Genomic DNA, 18,505 nt, shown 5'->3' with positions numbered 1-18,505 from the left:
TCTCCTGCACTATCTCCTTCTCCCCTACAGAAAAATAAAGGGCTCAGACTTCTGGCATTGTGAACATATACTGACAATGTTTATTACTTTTAACAAGTGCTGGGTCAAATGGACACATGTTCTGATCAACTCCCCTTCTGTCTGGAAAGCTCATGGGTACAATTCCTGAGGTGGTCCTCTCGTACCTTTAAGTTTGAGCCCATGCAATGAGTGTCAGCAAGATATTTAACAGAAGGAAGGGATACTTCATAGTGGAGCTTTGTCCTGCTCTCACCTGAGATCCACACACAAACACAAGCTCAGTTTATGGCTCACTGTGTGGTTGATTTTCTTCGTTCCCTCCCTAAATTGAGGTCAATTTGTTCACCCCAACTGACATCAGCTAACTGAGCAGAAAAAAGAAATGGAGCCAAAGACATTCCTGTGTATCCCAAAAGGACAACAGACCAATGTTTATGAGAACTAAACCATCAGGGGTTGAATTTAAACTTAGGTTAAACTTCAGCCAATGTTCTCCCAATAACCTGCCATAACCTTCAAGGAAGGTCCACAGGAACTGGCCTTTCCCTGGATCTTTCACTAAGTTATAGAAGACGCTCACGCAAACTACCATGGAAACAGCTGACATTTGATGTCTTATCTCAGGTTAACTCTTACTTCCTAGCATCTAAAACTAACTCAGGCAGAAGGAAAACTGATGACAGTTTTACCTCAATAATGAAGTATCCTTTTGGCTCATCCAGAAGCCCACAGATTCTTAGCATACAGTAAACACATGATCCAGCCTTATCACTAACACTGCACCATATATACACATTTACGTTTGTAGAAGTTCTAAAGGGAACTTGTGTGGTAGAGCATAAATGGTTTTAGTAGATTGGCAGCATGTTTTACACTTGGCCAAATTTTCCTTTCCATTTTAATCAATGGAGTATAAAAGATTCCAGTTCACTGCCTCATGATTTATGCCACTGCCCAAGACCAATTTCACCCCTATGTGTCTTGAGCCCAGCAATCTTTGGCCTTTTGAACACAAGCATTGCACTTCTTTTCACTTTTGGCAGTACACTTCCCGCAATAAGCATTTCAAAATATTAAATAAGATGCAGTGTAAAATTGTTCTGGTCGGACAACAGTCGCAGCTGTGAGTTTCACAATTCTATCGTGTCGCTGCTAATACTCAGCTGGTCAATTTGCCTGCAGATCTTCATGAACTCAGCCTGCGTTGTGGAATCCGGGGGATCATTATTGTCCATGGTCTCTGGAGAAGACAGAGCCCGATACTGTCTCGATAACTGGGGAATACCATGAAGGCTTGTTTGAGAGGAGTTCCTGAAAGATTTATGCTCGGAACCAATAGTTGAGAAGCCCCACCGCTCAGGGCTGGAGCAAAGCACCAATGAGGATCCATCTTGTGATGCTCTGCAGACAGAGCTTGCAGAACTGTCCTCCCATCTTTCTGAAGACAAAGCTTGCATCATGTTGAGCTTCTTGAAGGTGCTGGTGATACCCCTGCCAACCTCTGTTCTCTCCATCCCAGCACAAGATGATGTCCGATACAATCCTCTGTCAGCTGCATTCTCCTTGAAGACTTCACTGCTGCTTGGCATAGATCTGTTCCCACAGAGCGACATATTACTGGAACTGTGTAGTCTTGACCAATGAAAGAGACTTTCAGGAATGAGGGCCTCGCTGAAAAGAGCCTCGTCTATACTACGTCCTAAGTTAATAGGTGAAGGGGGTCTTAGATCAACAGTGGAATCACTGTCCATTTGAACACTGATGAAGGAGGAGGTCCTGGAGGATCCTCCATGTTTTAAATGGAAGTCCAGGTTTTTTACTTCACTGGTCTCACTGTTGTGATAGATCAGGTTGATCTCCTCACCACTGCTCAATTGGTTGTCAGACATGGTGTAGAGGGGAAGGCATTCTGATTCATTTCGGACAATCGCATCACAGCTCAATGGCTTCTCCTGGTGGGAAGCTGACCATTGATAGGCATTTGAAAGTATAGGGGCTTTCATGGATGCATGAGTTGGAGAAAGGCAGAACATTTTTGTCCAACGGTTATGGTTTGGAGTTTTAGGAATGCAAAACAATGGATAGATACCAATAAGAGACATAGTGAGGCACATCGCCACCTCACACAAACTGGTACCAAAATGGAAAATCCACCAAGGCCAAGGCTGGGAAACATGGTCTCCGGCCAAGCCTAGCCGGTACAAAATAGCATATAACTGCAAGGCAGCGCAGGTCAAGCCGAACACTGCAGTCCAAATGGCCAACTTGGCCACTCTTCCCCAATGCTCTGTGTCTCTGAAGGGCCCGGTGTTCAAAGTCTCCAGGGTAGGTGTTGAAGTCTTCATACTGTAGACCTGCATGCCAACCATGCGTGCATGACAGTAAAATGTGAAATATAGGATAGACAAAATAGTCACCAAAACCACAAAGATACCGTGTGATACGAAGAGGAGGAATGGAGCTTGATTTAGCAGAGTGATGACCAGAATTGTGCTCACAGTGAGTGTGAAGTGGAGAAAGACAATTGTAGTTAGGAAGCATGAACGCTGGAATCTTGATGCCATTGCTTGCGTCCCAGACTTCAGTGTCAGAACTAGGATTATGACTCCAAAAGCAGAAGTAAGGCAAGGGAAGACCAAATCATAGAGAAGTAAGGCAACAATCGTAGGTAATTTATGCTGGAAACAGTAGGCATCATAAAGGAAGATAAAAGTTCTTATTGAGCTTGTCAGAAAAAGCAATCCATTGAGGACCATGAAATAACCAAGGCCTGGTGGAGATCTGAAGGGAAGACAGAGGATACCAAGTGCAGATATGACTGTTACAAGGCCAAAGAGTGACCCTAATCCATAAACGTGGAGGTCCCAAGCCAGTCCCCATTCAGCCACTGCCGTGTTCCAATCTGCATGGAGGATCACGAACAAGGGAGGGACAAGTAGGAGGTGCGGATTGAAAGATGTGTCTTGTGTTCCTTCAGTGTCAGGGTAAATGGAGCTCCAGTCCTTATCTGAACTGCAGTTTCCATCCTGGTTACCATTGGACTCGGTGGATTCCAGGGTGGGGTCTACTCCAGAAGAATTTTCATCCCCAAGGATAGAATCTAGGCAAAAGAGTTAAAAGTTATAATGCAGGAATACAACAGTTGAAGCACATGCAACTCAATATTCCACCCATTAACAATATGCTTAAGATAATACAATTATGGAATTTACTTCCATTGTGCAGAATTCTAGGGATTAAATCATTCCAGTTATTCCCATTGTATAAAATTCCTCTTTCTAGGAGTGGGACACAGTGACTGTCCCATTCACTATGCGGAATTCTAATAAATCAAAATTTGAATGCATTGAATACTCTTGAGTCAAACTCAGGCCAATCACGTGTTTTGGTCATAGCCATGAATATGACCATGCTCCTTTTAAAGCTACATCAGTCTGAAATTCTCAAGTTGTGTACTCTGGATCCAATTTTAACCCTATGCAAGTGAATGGGTTTTGAGTGAGTTAAAATCTCGTGGTTCTCACCTTTAATATCCATACAATACTCCAAGGTCAGGAGTATATCCTAACAAACACTTCCAGGTCAGAGGTAACATTTTGGCCTTAACGCCAAACCTCAGAAGAGCACCACCTACTGAACCACCATGATATTTCCATTTCCCATAACAATGAGGTGAGTTTAATATCATCATTCTGGGCAGATCTCATAGGAACATTGAACTTTGGAGCAGGAGTAGGCCATCCAGCCCTTCAAGCCAGGTCAGCCATTCGATAAGATCATGGCTGACCTGGTTGTGTCTCAGCTTCACTTTCCTGTCTGTCCCCCATAACCCTTGACTTTCAAATATCTCTCTAACTCAGCGTTGAAAAAATTCAATGACTCACCCACTGCTTTCTGGGGGAAGGGAATTCTACAGACTAACAACCCTCTGAGAGCAAAAAAGATCCCCTCATCTCCATCTTAAAAGGGAGACCTCTTATTCTTAAACTGTGTCTCCTAGTTCTTGTAACCTCCACAAGAGGAAACATCCTCCCAGTATCCACCCTATCAAGTCTGTTCAGGGTCTTATGTGTTTCAATAAGATCACCTCTCATTCTTCTAAACTCCAGTGGATACAGGCCCAACTTGTTCAACCTTTCTTCATAAAGTAAGGCCTTCATCCCAGGAATAAGTCGCGTGAACCTTCTTTGAACTGTGTCTAACATAGACCAAAACTGTACACAGTACTCCAGATGTCAGCAAGTCTCACAAGGCCCTATACAGCTGCAGTAAAGCTTCCATATTTTTATATTCCATTTCCCTTGCAATAAATACTGATATTCCATTTGCCTTCCTAATCACTTGTTGTACCTGCATACCAACTTTTTATGAGTCATGTACCAGGACACCCAGGTCCCTCTGTACCTGAGAGTTCTGCAATCTCTCTCCATTTAAGTAACATACTGTTTTTCTATTCTTCCTGCAAAATTGGACAAGTTCACATTTTCCCATATTATACTCCATCTGCCAAATTTTTTCCCACTCAATTAATCTATCTATATATCTTCATAGATTCTTTACCTTGCCTTGACAACTTAAACTGAAATTAGAGTTGCCAATCTGGATCTCTCTCCAATTGCCCTGCCCTCATACCCCTCCCATTTGTCACCCAACATGTCTGTATATGAGGAGCACCACTTTCTATGCTAATTGGGAAGCGAATAGACACCTCACTGGATGATTTTTGACTGACTGCCAAAGAGAATTCCTTCCCCCAGGTCTGACATTTGTGTAACTAATGAACAAAAGTGTACCAAAGGTCTTTTTTTTAAACAGTTTTTTATTGCCTCATTGGTATTTTTCCTTTTGCTCACAGCAGTGTCCTGGAGATTAGATTTAATTCCTGGAAACTCCAGGGCAATCCTGGAGGGTTAGCAACTCTACTTTAAATCCAGGCCTCAATGAAAAGGACAATGCACTAACTCTATCCATTTCCTTTCCAATTGTTCAACTGTTCTGTACATGGGAAAGCACAATAAGAAAGAATTTGCACTTATCTAGGGCTTCATCATTTCCTAAGAACATCCCAAAATATTTTACAATTAATGTCTCATTTTTGAAGTGCAACAATTATTTTGGAGACAAATGTGGTAGCCAATTTGCACACAGCAAGCTCCCACGGACGATCCAACCAGTTAATCTGTTTATGACTGAGGGAAGAATGTTGACAATACTTCCCTGCTCTTCTTCAAATAAGACTGTAGGACCTTTCAAATCCACCTGAATATACAAACAGTGCCTCTGTTTAAAGTCAGCACAGTTTACAATACCTTATTCCCTCAGTATTACACAAAATTATCAGACTAGATCATACATGCAAGTCCTGGAGCTGGCTTCAAACCCTCGGTCTCTGAAATAAGACTGAGTGACTGAGTCAAACAACTGATGGCTGTATTCAAACAGAAATCTTACCCACCTCCCTCATTCTTGCCTTCCTCTTACAGCCTTTTAAAAGCCAAGCACTATTCTGAATGTCATCACCTAATCACTATCTCTTGACTGATGCCATCTCCTCTGCTAGTCTTTTGAATCTTGGTGGTCTTCTGTACTATGACCCTTGGCTATTCACCTGGGATTCTTAATTTAAAAAAGCACTTACTGAAAACCAACAGACTCCAACCCAGTGTGAAGTCCTCGATATCCCAGTTTGCTGTGATCATTTGAAGCTGGATTGAGCACAACACTCTAATAATTCTATCCATGCTTGTTAATCATTTCAGCATCAATATTCTATAGTGCCTCCTTACAGATTGTAATTCACTCAGCTTCAAACACAATGTACTGGGTGCTTGTACACTCATTCTGACATTCATCAACCTAGCCTTGTGCCCCAGGTCTGTTTGATTGAAATTATTGATAGCTACAGGAAGAACTTTTCATTATTATTCTCAGGAGAGAGGAATTGTCAATCAATTCATTTTGTCCAAAGACAGAGTCTTCATAACATTCGATCAGCTGATATTGATATCATTAATAAATGAGCGAGTAACCAAGTCAGACGTGGAGAAAAACAATCAAAATGCTGAATGACAGTGTGTGGGAGCATTCAAGTTAAGGAACCTCTGAGTGAGGGAAGGAGTGAAAGAGACATACACAGAAAAAAAGACAGACAAAAGGAAAAGAAGGTTGTACATACAGATAGGCAGCAGGCAACAGAAGAGCACACACATACAGAGGAAGTGGAAGTAGGAGTTAAACATACATGCAAATACATGGAGCAGAATCTTCGACTCGGCGAGTGAGGTGGGCCCTGCTCGCCGACGTGTAAGATGAGGCGCGGTGACGTCAGGCGTGCATCCCAACGCCATCGTGCATCAATCAGATCTTCAGTTCGGCGGCCATGCACCCGTGTCAGCTGCATGCCCACCAAACTGTCAAAGGCCTATTAAGACCATTTAAATATCAATTAAAACAATAACCTGAGCTTCCCATCCATCCTTAAGGTTGGCGGGCAGGTGAAGAGCCCAGGCAGCCTTCGCATTTATCATGAAACCTCATCCACGGGCGGTTTGAGGTTTCATGAAGGTATTTAAAGTCTGATAAAAATTTGTTATAACATTCATGGACATGTTCCTGCTCATGTGACACTTTCACATGAGGGGACATGTCTTAATTTTTTTTTCTTTATTAACATTTTCAGAACTTAAACTAATCTGCCTGAGGCAGCTATGTGCCTCAGGGAGATTTCTGCGCTTTTTTGTATGCATGCATCAAAGAGCGCAGGCTCCGACTCAGCCTGCTCTCCCCGCCCACACAAGGAGCGCTCAGCACTTCCGGGCACACGTCACGGTGGGTGGGCCTTAATTGGTCCACCCACATAAAATGGCGGCACCCAGCTGCCCACACCCGCTCCCGCCCAACAACCCCCCATCCCACCACCCGGACGGGGAGAAAATTCTCCCCATGTGCCGCAATCTCACATACAGAGATCCAGAGCAACAATCACAGATACACATGGAGAGTGGGAAGAGAAAGACTAGGGCCGGAATCTTCTGCCCCCATAGCAAACATGGACGTGGGCGTGCCTGAGGATTTGGCGGGTTGGTGTCAGGTCCGATATCTGATGCCTTCCTGTTTCCACTGGAAGTAAGTTCTGGACAATAAGGCCTTCCCACCTAGCCTCCACTTGAGCCTCTTAATTGGCCAATTAATGACCACTTAAGGACCTCTTCCCACTTCCGCTGCTATCTTCCCAGCTCCAGGCGGGCCAACCAACATGCGGTTTGCATGTCTAGTAAAACTGTATGGACTACATGTCAGCTGGAGGTGGGGGGCAGGGGGGTGCGGAACCCCTCGATCTGCACTATTCTGTGCATGGGTATGGGGTCAGCAGCCATCCCCCCTGCCCTTGCTGCTGACCCCCCCATAGCCCCCACTATTCCCACACCACTCCCTCTAACGGCAATTTTTCTTGGGTTGCTCCGCGATCCTGGGGCTCTGGGGTGGGGTTGGGGGGGGGGTGTTCTGGAAGAAGCTGCTGCCTCCCCCGTGGTGCTGGTGAGTGCAAAAGATGCCAGTCTCTGATTAGCTGGCAGCTCTTGGCGGGTGGGAAGTCATCTTCCAGGGTCCTCAGTCTGGAGGAAAGCCTGCCACTGTCCACTTAACTACCTGATGGCAGAAGATGCGGCGGGCCTTCCTCAAAGTCAGCACAGGTATCTCTCTGCTTTTTCAAGCAGCAAGCAAGGTACCTGCTGAGAATGGAAGATTCGGCCCTAGGTTATTAATATGCTTCAGAAAAAGCAGTGGTCCTTATACTGAATTCTCGGGAACTCTACTATATACTTCCTTCCAGTTCGAAAAACAAACGTTCACCACTATTCTCTACTTTCTATATCTGCTCTTTTTGAAGATCCAGATGGAAAACATCAGGAAGAGAACCTAACCCACCTAACTGCTTCCTGTTATCTAATACCACCATCAGGTTTAAATGCCCAAGAGCCTCCTGGTAATGGAAGGTGGATGTGGGGAAGGGAAGGGAGGTTCCATTCTCACCTCCTGAATCTAAAGGTCTCTCACTAAAAATATATTTTACAAAAAGCTATTGCTGAAATTGACTAGGAGACAGGAGGAAATTAAAATAAAAACAGGAACTGCAATAAAATGTATCTACAGGAAATGGCAAAACTGTTAATTATCCGTCTTATTAAGAAAGGAACATTCTAAATTTAAATTGTATGGACCAACTCACAGCACAGACGCTGGTCACAAACTAAACTCCACATGTGATTAGTCTGCTACTGTGCAACTTCCCCAAAAAAACAAATACTTTAAAACATTAATTTATATATAGAAGAATTGAGTACAAAAGCAAGGAACCTTTATAAAAGACTGGTGAGGCCTCAGCTGGAATATTGTGAACAATTCTGGGCACCACACTTTAGGAAGCATGTCATAGCCTTCCTTGCAGAGGTGATTTATTAAAATGGAGCCAGGAATGCGGGACTTCAGTTATGTTGAGGGACTGAAGAAGCTTGGATTGTGCTCCTTATCATAGAGATGGTTGGAGCTTATGAAAAAAAAGTATTCAAAGTTATGACAGACTTTGAGAAAATAAGCAGAAAATGTTTCCATTTGTAGGGCGATCGATGGCCAGAGGACACAGATTTAGAATAATTGACAAAAGAGCCAAGGGGGAAATGAGGAGAATTTTTGTTTTACGCAGTGTGTTGATGTGATCTGGAATGCACTGCCTGACAGGGTGGTGGAAGCAGATTCAATAATAACTTTCAAAAGGCAGCAGGTTATACAGAAAAGAAACTGCAGGAATGGTCACAGGAATGAGACAAAATATATAGCTCTTCTAAGGAGCTGCTAAATGCATGATGGATTGAATGGCCTCCATCTACAATGATTAGTAAAATAGTACAATTATTCCACCAATGATAGTTGCTAGTTTCAAACACATCTACAGCCTTTCCCCACTGAGGTGGTGGTAATTGCAGCCTCATCCTCCTGCAACACCCTCCTGCCCACCCCCCACTACAGAAGAGAGGGCTACTTAATAACATTCATTGCTGTCTTTGTAGCTAAAAGATTTTCAAATGCTACACCCCATGTCTAAGAGACAGGAGGTAAAGTGATTTAGAAACTTGCGTCGATATAATCAGGTTAATTGCAAATTGATCTTGTTATACATTGTACTGGAGTCCCATAATGGGGTCAACTGGAAATCCCCACTGTACTTGGAGAGGCCTTTACAGAAACCAGTATGAGTGCAACTCCTCTCCCGGCCACTCTGACTTTGGATGGCAGTGTAAAATGGACAATATCACTGCAAAATGAATGGTAGTAATAATCTGCAGAGATGTATAATGGACAGCTTAATCAATACTGCCCATTTTAGACTCTTCCCCAAAGTCAAAATGACCAGGACAGAGACACCTGATAATTGACAAAAGAGCCAAGGGGGAAATCAGGGTGTTAACCAGTCCATGTTGGATTACCTTGCTCCCCTAACCCTGGCAGTGGACACTGCAGATATCATCATTCACTTCTTGCATTGCCTGGAAGTCACCTTTGTTCCCAATGACCTCACATTGCAATGCAGAAACCATCATTCCCACATCCCTCGAGCCACCCACCACAGATACTATCCCTCCTGGGACCCCTCATATATCACAGATACTAGGTCGTAGATAATACATTCACCACTGGCCACATGTGATGAATTGGGAAGCCAGCTGAGGCTAATTGCATTTCTGATAAATAAAAATGAGTAATAGAGCTGCCATTGGACCCAGGGTCTCATGGCTCAAATTCGTGCAGAGTATGCTTGTGAACTTTTAATCTTTCTGTTCATTTATTGGTAAAATGGTAACATGAAAAGCAGAGTGTGTATCGTTGATTGTTGTGAGTGCTCTACTGTTTGTTTAGCAAATATACACGTGAAGGATTGTGTGAAACTCATTTTCTACTAAAATGAGTGCAAGGGACTAAACAGTGTTGACGTAGCCACATCTATGGTGTCAGCAGTTTTTACTGGACAGCAGTGTTTTAACAGCACAGAGCAGCTTCATCCAAAATCCCCTGGACATTGTTAAACCCTGTGAACTGTGAACCTCAGTGTGAATGATTGAGAGGGATTTGTGGCTTTTCAGAATTGTACGGCCTCAGCCAAATCCCTTCTTTCACTTGATGGGAGATGGGCCCTATGTTTACAATGCACAATTTCCAAGCGACTGAGCTGACAAACATGTGGTTTCTAAGCAGAAAGTGTTGCACTGAGTGGCCAAGGGAGCTTGCTTTGTAGGTTCCTGCAGTCAACACATAACCAGGAGACTCAGTGTGACTGTTTGGTAATTGCTGCTTTTAATGCTAAAAAGCTGAGGCAAACTGAGATTCCACATGAACCAGCTGTTTGATAAATGGTGGGAGACTTATGTGTGAGGTCAGGGTCTCTGGCCCTCTCACTTCAGGAGCTCAATCTTGTACATGCATGAACAATAAATAATTCCAAGCATTTGCTTGGATTTCTTTCACTGGAGTGTGAGGTCACAATGGAAGTGGAGCTATCCCAGCACCCATAGCAGTAATGAAAGCCCTCTATTAAAACTATAGGGCCTGCATGTCATCACCAGTTATGCCCCAGCTCCAAAGCATTGCCTTGTATTTCCTCTTGCATGAGAAAGCTAAGAGGAAACACTCGTAGTAGAGGCACAAGAAAGTAATGAAAAAGGATGAAGGTGAAAGAAAGGAGAAAGAGAAGTAAAAAAACTAAGCCAGTCTATACTACAGGAGTGATTAGTAAAGGAAAGTATTTGCCCAATTTTAAGATAGCTCTAGATGAGGATACGCTTCTGAATTCATCCATTCAGGTAGCTCCTCAATTCAGGATGTCAGTGTCCAATTGTTTCTTAAAAGTTTACATATTTTGCTTTGACTACTTTCTCTGGAAAACCTATTCCAGATGAGCTCATTCAACAACAATTTGTACTTATACAGTGCTTTTAGCATAGTAAAAACACTCCAAGGTGCTACACAGGAGCATCATCAATCAAAATTTAACACCAAGCCTCATGAAGAGATATTTACCTCAGAGACTTGAACACATAATCTAGGCTGGCACACCAGTGCGTTATTAAACCAGTGCAGCATTATCTTTCAGATGAGATGTTAAATTGAGGTTAATGTCTACCCTCTGAGTTGGATATAAAAGATCCAGTGCATGATGGAGAAAGGAATAGAAAGAATGTTGATAGGGTGGAATGAATCAAATAAAGTTCAGGAGGCTCCGGGTGGAATGAATGAAATAAAGTTCAGGGAGTTGCATAAGCAGGCACAATGACCAGTGCAGCCAAATGACCCATTTCTGTGTTATAAACTCTATGTAAATATATTGAAGCAGAGCAGCAGGTTTCTCTCCAGTGTCCTGGCCAACATTTATCCCTCAATAAAAATCACCAAAACAGACAACCTGGTCATTTATCACATTGCTGTTTTTTTTATTCATTCATGGGATGTGGGCTTCGCTGTCTGGGCCAGGATTTATTGCCCATCCCTAGGTGCCTTTGAGAAAGTGGTGGTGAGCTGCCTTCTTGAACCACTGCAGAACATGTGGTGTAGGTACACCCACAGTGCTGTTAGGGACAGAGTTCCTGGATTTTGACCCAGCGACAGTGAAGGAATGGCAATATATTTCCAAGTCATGATGGTGAATGACTTGAAGGGTAACTTCCAGGCGGTGGTGCTCCCATCTATCTGCTGTCCTTGTCCTTCTAGGTGGTAGTGGTCGTGGGTTTGGAAGGTGCTGTCTAAAGAGCCTTGGTGATTTCCTGCAGTGCTTCTTGTAGATGGTACACACTGCTGCTACTGTGCATCAGTGGTGGAGAGAGTGAATGTTTATGGATGTGGTGCCAATCAAGCAGGCTGCTTTGTCCTGGATGGTGTCAAGCTTCTTGAGTGTTGTCGGGGCTGCACTCATCCAGGCAAGTGGGATCTTGCTGTGCACAAATTGGGTGCCACGTTTCTCAAATGACAAAGGTGACTACGTTCCCATCATGCTTTAGGATGTCCTGAAGTTATGAAAGTCGTTATATAAACGTAAGTATCTCTCTCTTTCTTTGCGTTCCCTGCTGTAATGGGAAGACAGATCAATGATCTAAGAACATTAGAAATAGGAACAGGAGTAGACCTTTTCACCCCTCAAGTCAGCTTTCCCTTTCTCTATGATCGTGGTTGATCTTCTACCTCAATTCCACCTACTTGCCTGCTTCCCAAAATTCCTTGATTCCTTGAGAGACCAAAAATCTGTCTGTCTCAGCCTTAAATATGTTCGATGATGGAGCATCTATAACCCTCTGGGATAGAGAATTCTAAAGATTCACACCCTCTCTGATTCAATAAATTTCTTCACATCCCAATCCTAAATGATTGACCCCTTATCCTAAGACTGTGGCCCCATGTCCTAGATTGTCCAGCTGGGGGAAACAACCTCTCAGTGTCTACCCTGTCAAGCCCCTTCAGGACCTTGTATGTTTCAATTAGAACATCTTTCATTCTTCTAAATTCTAGACAGTATAGGTCCAGTTTTACTCAACCTCTCCTCATCGGACAACCTTCTCATCCAGGAACTAACCTACTGAACATTTGCTGCACTTCAAGACAAGTATATCCTTCCTTAGGTATGGAGACCAAAATTGCGCACAGTACTCCAGGCCCTATGCAATTGTAAGAAGACTTCTTTATTCTTGTACGCTAAAGCCCTTCCAGTAAAGGTCAACATACCATTTGCCTTCCTAATTGCTTGCTGCACCTGCGTGCTAAATTTCTGCATTCCTTGTTCAAATACATTCAAGTCTCTCTGAACACCAACATTTATAAGTTCCAAGCCTTTTAAAAATTATTTTGTGCTTTTCTATTCTTACTACCAAAGTGAATAGTGAATAGCCTCACAGTTCCCCCTATTATACTCCATCTGCCACCCTGTTGCCCACTCACATAACCTGTCTATATTGCTTTACAGCCTCTTCATGTCCTCCTCACAGCTTACATTCCCAGCTAGCTTTGTATCCTCAGCAAACTTGGGTACATTACTCTCAATCTCTTTCCCATTAATATAGATTGTAAATGGCTGTCACAATATCTGTTAGCAATTGTCCACTAAGGAAATGTGTGTGGAGAAGGAGAACTGAGCCTTCCCCAGAATTTTGCTCCTGTCATTGGGAGAATTGGTTGGTCCTCAAGAGACTAATTCTCCAAGGATGGTTGCAGAAAACAGCACAATTTCATTAAGATAAAAGCAAAATACTGCGGATGCTGGAAATCTGAAACAAAAACAGAAAATGCTGGTAAAACTCAGCAGGTCCAATAGCATCTGTGGAGAGAAAAAAAAAATTCACAATTTCACTGTTTGGAGGTGAGGCGGCACAGTGGGTTGGGGAATTGAGACCCAATCGCGTATCCATCTGCTCAATGACACATTTCAGTAAAGTTTCTTTATCAGACCAGAAAGCAATGGGAACGGAGTGTGGAACTTAAATGGCTTTTGTCTGAACACATTAGTTTCCTAGAAGTAGAAAGAGCTCGTATTCAAGCACCTAATTACAAAATCAGGACATCCCGAAGCACTTCGTTATCAGTGAATTTCTGTAGTTCTGTACTTCAACTCAGCAGCTAATTTGCATACAGCAGGGGGTCATAAATAGAAAATAAGCTGAGTTACCAGCTAAAATTTTCAGTGCTGAGATTGACCCAGAACACAGAGAGACAGCTCTACTCTTCTTGAATTAGAACCCTACAGCCTACTGATCCAGAGGTGACTGGGTTACCATGTATAGCAGGATGGTAAGCAAGAGATAATGACCAGATTTGTATATTTGCATCTTGTGTTCATAGATTGTCTTGTGCTATCAGTTCAACCATGCTCTCAGACTTAGGTCGCTGTTTAAGACCTTTCTGCCATAGTGCACCGAGGGGCTGGGAACTGTGTAGAGCCCCTCAGGCTGTACAGCCCAAAATGAATGTCTGCAAATGGTTGTAATATTCATTGTTTGTACTGATGCACCTTGTGATACATGTTGTAAAAGTTGAACCTGATTGTATTTTTGTAATGGTGATTTTGAATTGGTTTGGAATGTGGTTGAAGATATTTTATGAATAAAGTATATTTTTGCAAAAAAAAAAGCTCTCAGACTGACTCAGCTCTCAGACTGATCAGTGTCCTCAGACTAACCCGTACCTTCAGTCCGACCCGGCCCTCAGACTGACCGTGCCCTCAGACTGACCCACGCTCTCAGGCTGACCCGGCTCTCAGACTGACCCGTGCCTTCAGTCCAACCCGGCCCTCAGACTGACCCGGCCTTCAGGCTGACCCATGTCCTCAGTCTAACCCGGCCATCAGACTGACCCATGCCCTCAGACCAACCCATGTTCTCAGACCGACCCGGCTCTCAGTCTGACCCGTGCCTTCAAACTGACCCGGCCTTCAGACCAATCCACGCTCTCAGGCTGACCCGGCTCTCAGACTGACCTGTGCCCTCAGCCCAACCTGGCGCTCAGACTATCCCAGCTCTCAGATTGACCCATGCCCTCAGAGCGATCTGGCTCTCAGCCTGACCTGGCTCTCAGACTAACCCGTGCCCTCAGACTGACCTGGCCCTCAGACCAACCCATGTTCTCAGACTGACCCAGCTCTGAGGCTAACCAGTGCCCTCAGACCAACCTGTGCCCTCAGATCAACCTGGGCCATCAGACTGACCCATGCACTCAGACCGACCCGGCCCTCAGACTGAGCTATGCCCTCAGACTGACCTGTGTACTCTGCTGGCCATGGGATAGCAGAGGTGGGAATTAGCAGGTTCCTGGTAGAGTCCCAATCTTCTAGGCTTTCCTCATTGGTGTCCTGCTCCACTGTGGCAGCAGCATCTTGTGTGGACGCAGGTTCCATTGGCGCAGTAACATTGGAAAGAAAGAAGTTTACATGGATCACAAACCATCAACATCTGTAGCTCAGGAATGGCTCCTCTCCCACATACTAATAGTATGTAATAATTTTTTAAATAGTTCACAGATGGTTCCTAGAATCATGGAATGATATAGCACAGAAGGAGGCCATTCAGCCCATTGTAACTGAGGAATGGCATGTCTTCCAATATCTCCTTTTGGAGAAGCAGCAGTCACTTCTCTGGGACTATTGCTTGGTCATACAGACTATGATTGAGGCAACAATAGCACTAGTTCTCAACTACAATCAAGAAGCTCCAACACTGTCCAAGGCAGAGCAGCTTGCTTGATTAGTGCCCCTGCTACTGGGCTACATATCCATCTCCTCCACCGCCAGCTCACTGTGGGCCACAGTACAATCGCCTAGATGTACTGGAGCAACTTGGCAGGGTTCCTTCGACAGCATCTCCCTCCCATACAATTTCTATCATCAAAAAGGACAAGGGAACTAATGGTGTGCAAGAAACACCCTGGTTCACTCCTCCATCACCCCTAACACCTCAACCCCCTTCCCACGGCACCTTCCCATGCAATCGCAGAAGGTGCAACACCTGCCCCTTTACTTGCCCCCTCCTCACCGTCGAAGGGCCCAAACACTCCTTTCAAGTGAAGCAGCGCTTCATTTACACTTCCCTCAATTTGGTCTACTGCATTCGCTGCTCCCAATGCAGTATCCTCTACATTGGAGAGATCAAACGCAGACTGGGTGACCTTCGGCCTGTCCGCAAACATGACCCAGAACTTCCTGTTGCTTGCCATTTCAACACACCGCCCTGCTCTCATGCCCACTTGTCCGTCCTTGGCCTGCTGCAATGAGCTAGTGAAGCTCAACACAAACTGGAGGAACAGCACCTCATCTTCCAGTTAGGCACTTTACAGCCTTCTGGACTTAACATTGAGTTCAACAACTTCAGACCATGAACTCTCTCCTCCATCCTTACTCCTTTTTGATCCCCTTTTTTCAAATATTTATTTTTAAATTTTTATATATATATTTTTTCCCACCTATTTTTATTATTTTTTTAATTTATTTCGATTTTTATTCATTGTTTTATCCCCATCTTTTAGCCTATTTCAATCTTTTTTCTCATACCATCCCCACCCCCTACCCCACCCCTACTAGGGCCATCTGTCATTTGCTCATCCTGCTTTCTACTCCTAATGTCACCATTAGCACCTCCTTTAGCCAGTATTACCACCATCAACAGCCCTTCGACCTTTTGTTTATGACATCTTTTGCAATTTCTCCTTTGCCTCCACCTATCATTGGCCTTCTATCCAGCTTCACCTGTCCCACCCCTCTTATACAGTATATATTTCGCCATATTTTTATTTCTCTTTAGTTCTGAAGAAGTCATACGGACTAGAAATGTTAATTCTGTTTCTCTCCACAGATACTGGCAGATCTGCTGAGTTTTTCCAGCACTTTTTGTTTTTGTTTCAGATTTCTAGCATCCGCAGTATTTTGCCTTTATCAAAGGTGTGCAAGCACCATCAACGCCAGCCCTGAAGAAGAGTCATACGGACTTGAAACGTTAACTCTGTTTCTCTCTCCACAGATGCTGCCAGACCTGCTGAGTTTTTCCAGCATTGTCTGTTTTTGTTTCAGATTTCCAGCATCCGCAGTATTTTGTTTTTACCATCAGCACCAAATCCCCCTACATGCCATATATTATGACTTGGAAATTTATTACCATTTCTTCATCATCAGCGAATACCAGAATACAGTATTTAATATCATTGTGAAAGCACCTTCACTACCTATAACAGTTTAAGGAGAAGGCTCACCAACACTTTCTCAGGGCACTTAGGTACATGCAATAAATGCAGCCTTGCCATTGTCAATCCAAACAATGAATCTTCATACTTACCAACCTCTCATGTGGCTCTTTAATCAAACACTTCTTGAAAACCCAAAGCTGCCACATCTACTGCATTCCCATTGTCATTATGATCAATAATTTCCTCAAGGAATTCAATTCAATTATTCAAACATGACCAATCCTTACTAATCCCAGTTTAACAGGCCTATAGCTTTTTCATTGTTCACCAGTGCTATTATGTTTCTGGTACTGTTTATTTAACAGCTCATGTGTTTCTAGCAGTTTAACTGTACAGCCATTCTGCTTATTCAATTAAGCAAGGTCACTGTAACTGTACATATGGATTGTTTAGTGGGTTAAAGGTTACTCATTGTTTAACTACACAGTCACTGCTTATTCAACAGGGTAAGGTTTACCCACTATATAAACCGGTAGTGTCGGCTGTGACTCAATTGTAGCACTTTTGCCTCTGAGTAAGTAGGTCTCACTCCAGTGACCTGAGCACAAAATCTAGGCTGACACTCAATTGCTGTATTGAGGGAATGCTGCAAAGTATGAGGGGCCATCTTTTGGATGAGATGTTAAATTGAGACTCCGTTTGCCTCTATTCAAAGAACAAGGGATTTCTCCCAAAGTCCTGGCCAATGCTTAGCCCACAACCAACACCACTAAAACAGATCATCTGGTCATTATCACATTGCTGTCTGTGGGACCTTGCTGAGCGCAACTTGAGTACTGTGCTCCCTTACATTCACAACTGTGATTACATCTCCACAGTTAAAGATGAAGATCTTCTGATGAAGAGTCATACGGACTTGAAACGTTAACTGTGTTCCTCTCCGCAGTTGCTGTCAGACCTGCTGAGTTTTTTCAGTTATTTTTGTTTTTGTCTCCAAAGTTCTTCATAGGCTTTAGAGCTTTGTGGAACATTCTCAGGTCATGAAAGGTGCTGTATAAATATAAGTTTATTGTTCATACAGCCATTACGCTGATAAACTCAACAAACCATTTACCAGTACAGATGACTGTTTGGCTCAATGACCTCATATCTGAATCAACTCAAAATGCAATTGCTGCCCCAGTTGGCTGCTTGCTTGTCTGCTTGCTATTCTAGGCAACCGCAAGAAGATTTTGTTAAAATTAACTTCACAATAACATAAGATATGCAACCCAAAGCACCACTCCCATTATCAACATTATTACCTGGGTGTGGTGCCTGAATTCAACAGAAACAATATGTGCTGGGGCTGAACTAAGGGTAAGTCTGCAGCTGATGATAAGGGAATGGAGGATAGAAATTGTAAATTAGTTGGACTCTACTGATGTAAAAATATCACTGTAATTTTCCAAGTTTATATAATTTTAACCTGCCCTCAGCTGTGACTCAGTTGGTAACACTCTGACCTCTGAGTCACAAATTCTGGGTTCAAGTCACACTCCAGGGCTTGAACATCATGGCAGATGTTCCAGTGCAGTACAAAGGGAATGCTGCACAATCAGAGCTGTATCTTTAAGATGAGATGTTTAACTATAGCTCCATCTGCCCTCTCAGGTGGTGTAAAAGATCCCTTGCTACTATTTTGAAGAAAAGCAGAGAAGTTATCCCTTGTGGCCTGGCCAATATTTATTCCTCAATCCACCTCACAAAAGGAAGCAATGTTGGCCTCACCAGCAACACCCAG

General features: G+C 43.5%; 1 protein-coding gene across 1 annotated transcript; it reads right to left on the bottom strand.

Annotated features, from left to right (window-relative positions):
- Positions 1-1,151: 1,151 nt before the first annotated feature.
- Positions 1,152-14,944, bottom strand: LOC121286149 (proline-rich transmembrane protein 4-like). Its single transcript, XM_041203132.1, has 2 exons — positions 14,809-14,944; positions 1,152-3,121 (listed from the first exon to the last, which is right to left on the bottom strand). Exons 1-2 carry the CDS (start codon positions 14,942-14,944, stop codon positions 1,152-1,154), a joined length of 2,106 nt encoding a protein of 701 aa, XP_041059066.1.
- Positions 14,945-18,505: the final 3,561 nt, after the last annotated feature.

Source organism: Carcharodon carcharias, chromosome 13 (assembly GCF_017639515.1).
Source record: "Carcharodon carcharias isolate sCarCar2 chromosome 13, sCarCar2.pri, whole genome shotgun sequence".
NCBI classification, from domain to species: Eukaryota; Metazoa; Chordata; class Chondrichthyes; order Lamniformes; family Lamnidae; genus Carcharodon; species Carcharodon carcharias.
The sequence above is the reverse complement of the archived record's forward strand: the minus strand, read 5'-3'. Positions and strand labels throughout refer to the sequence as shown.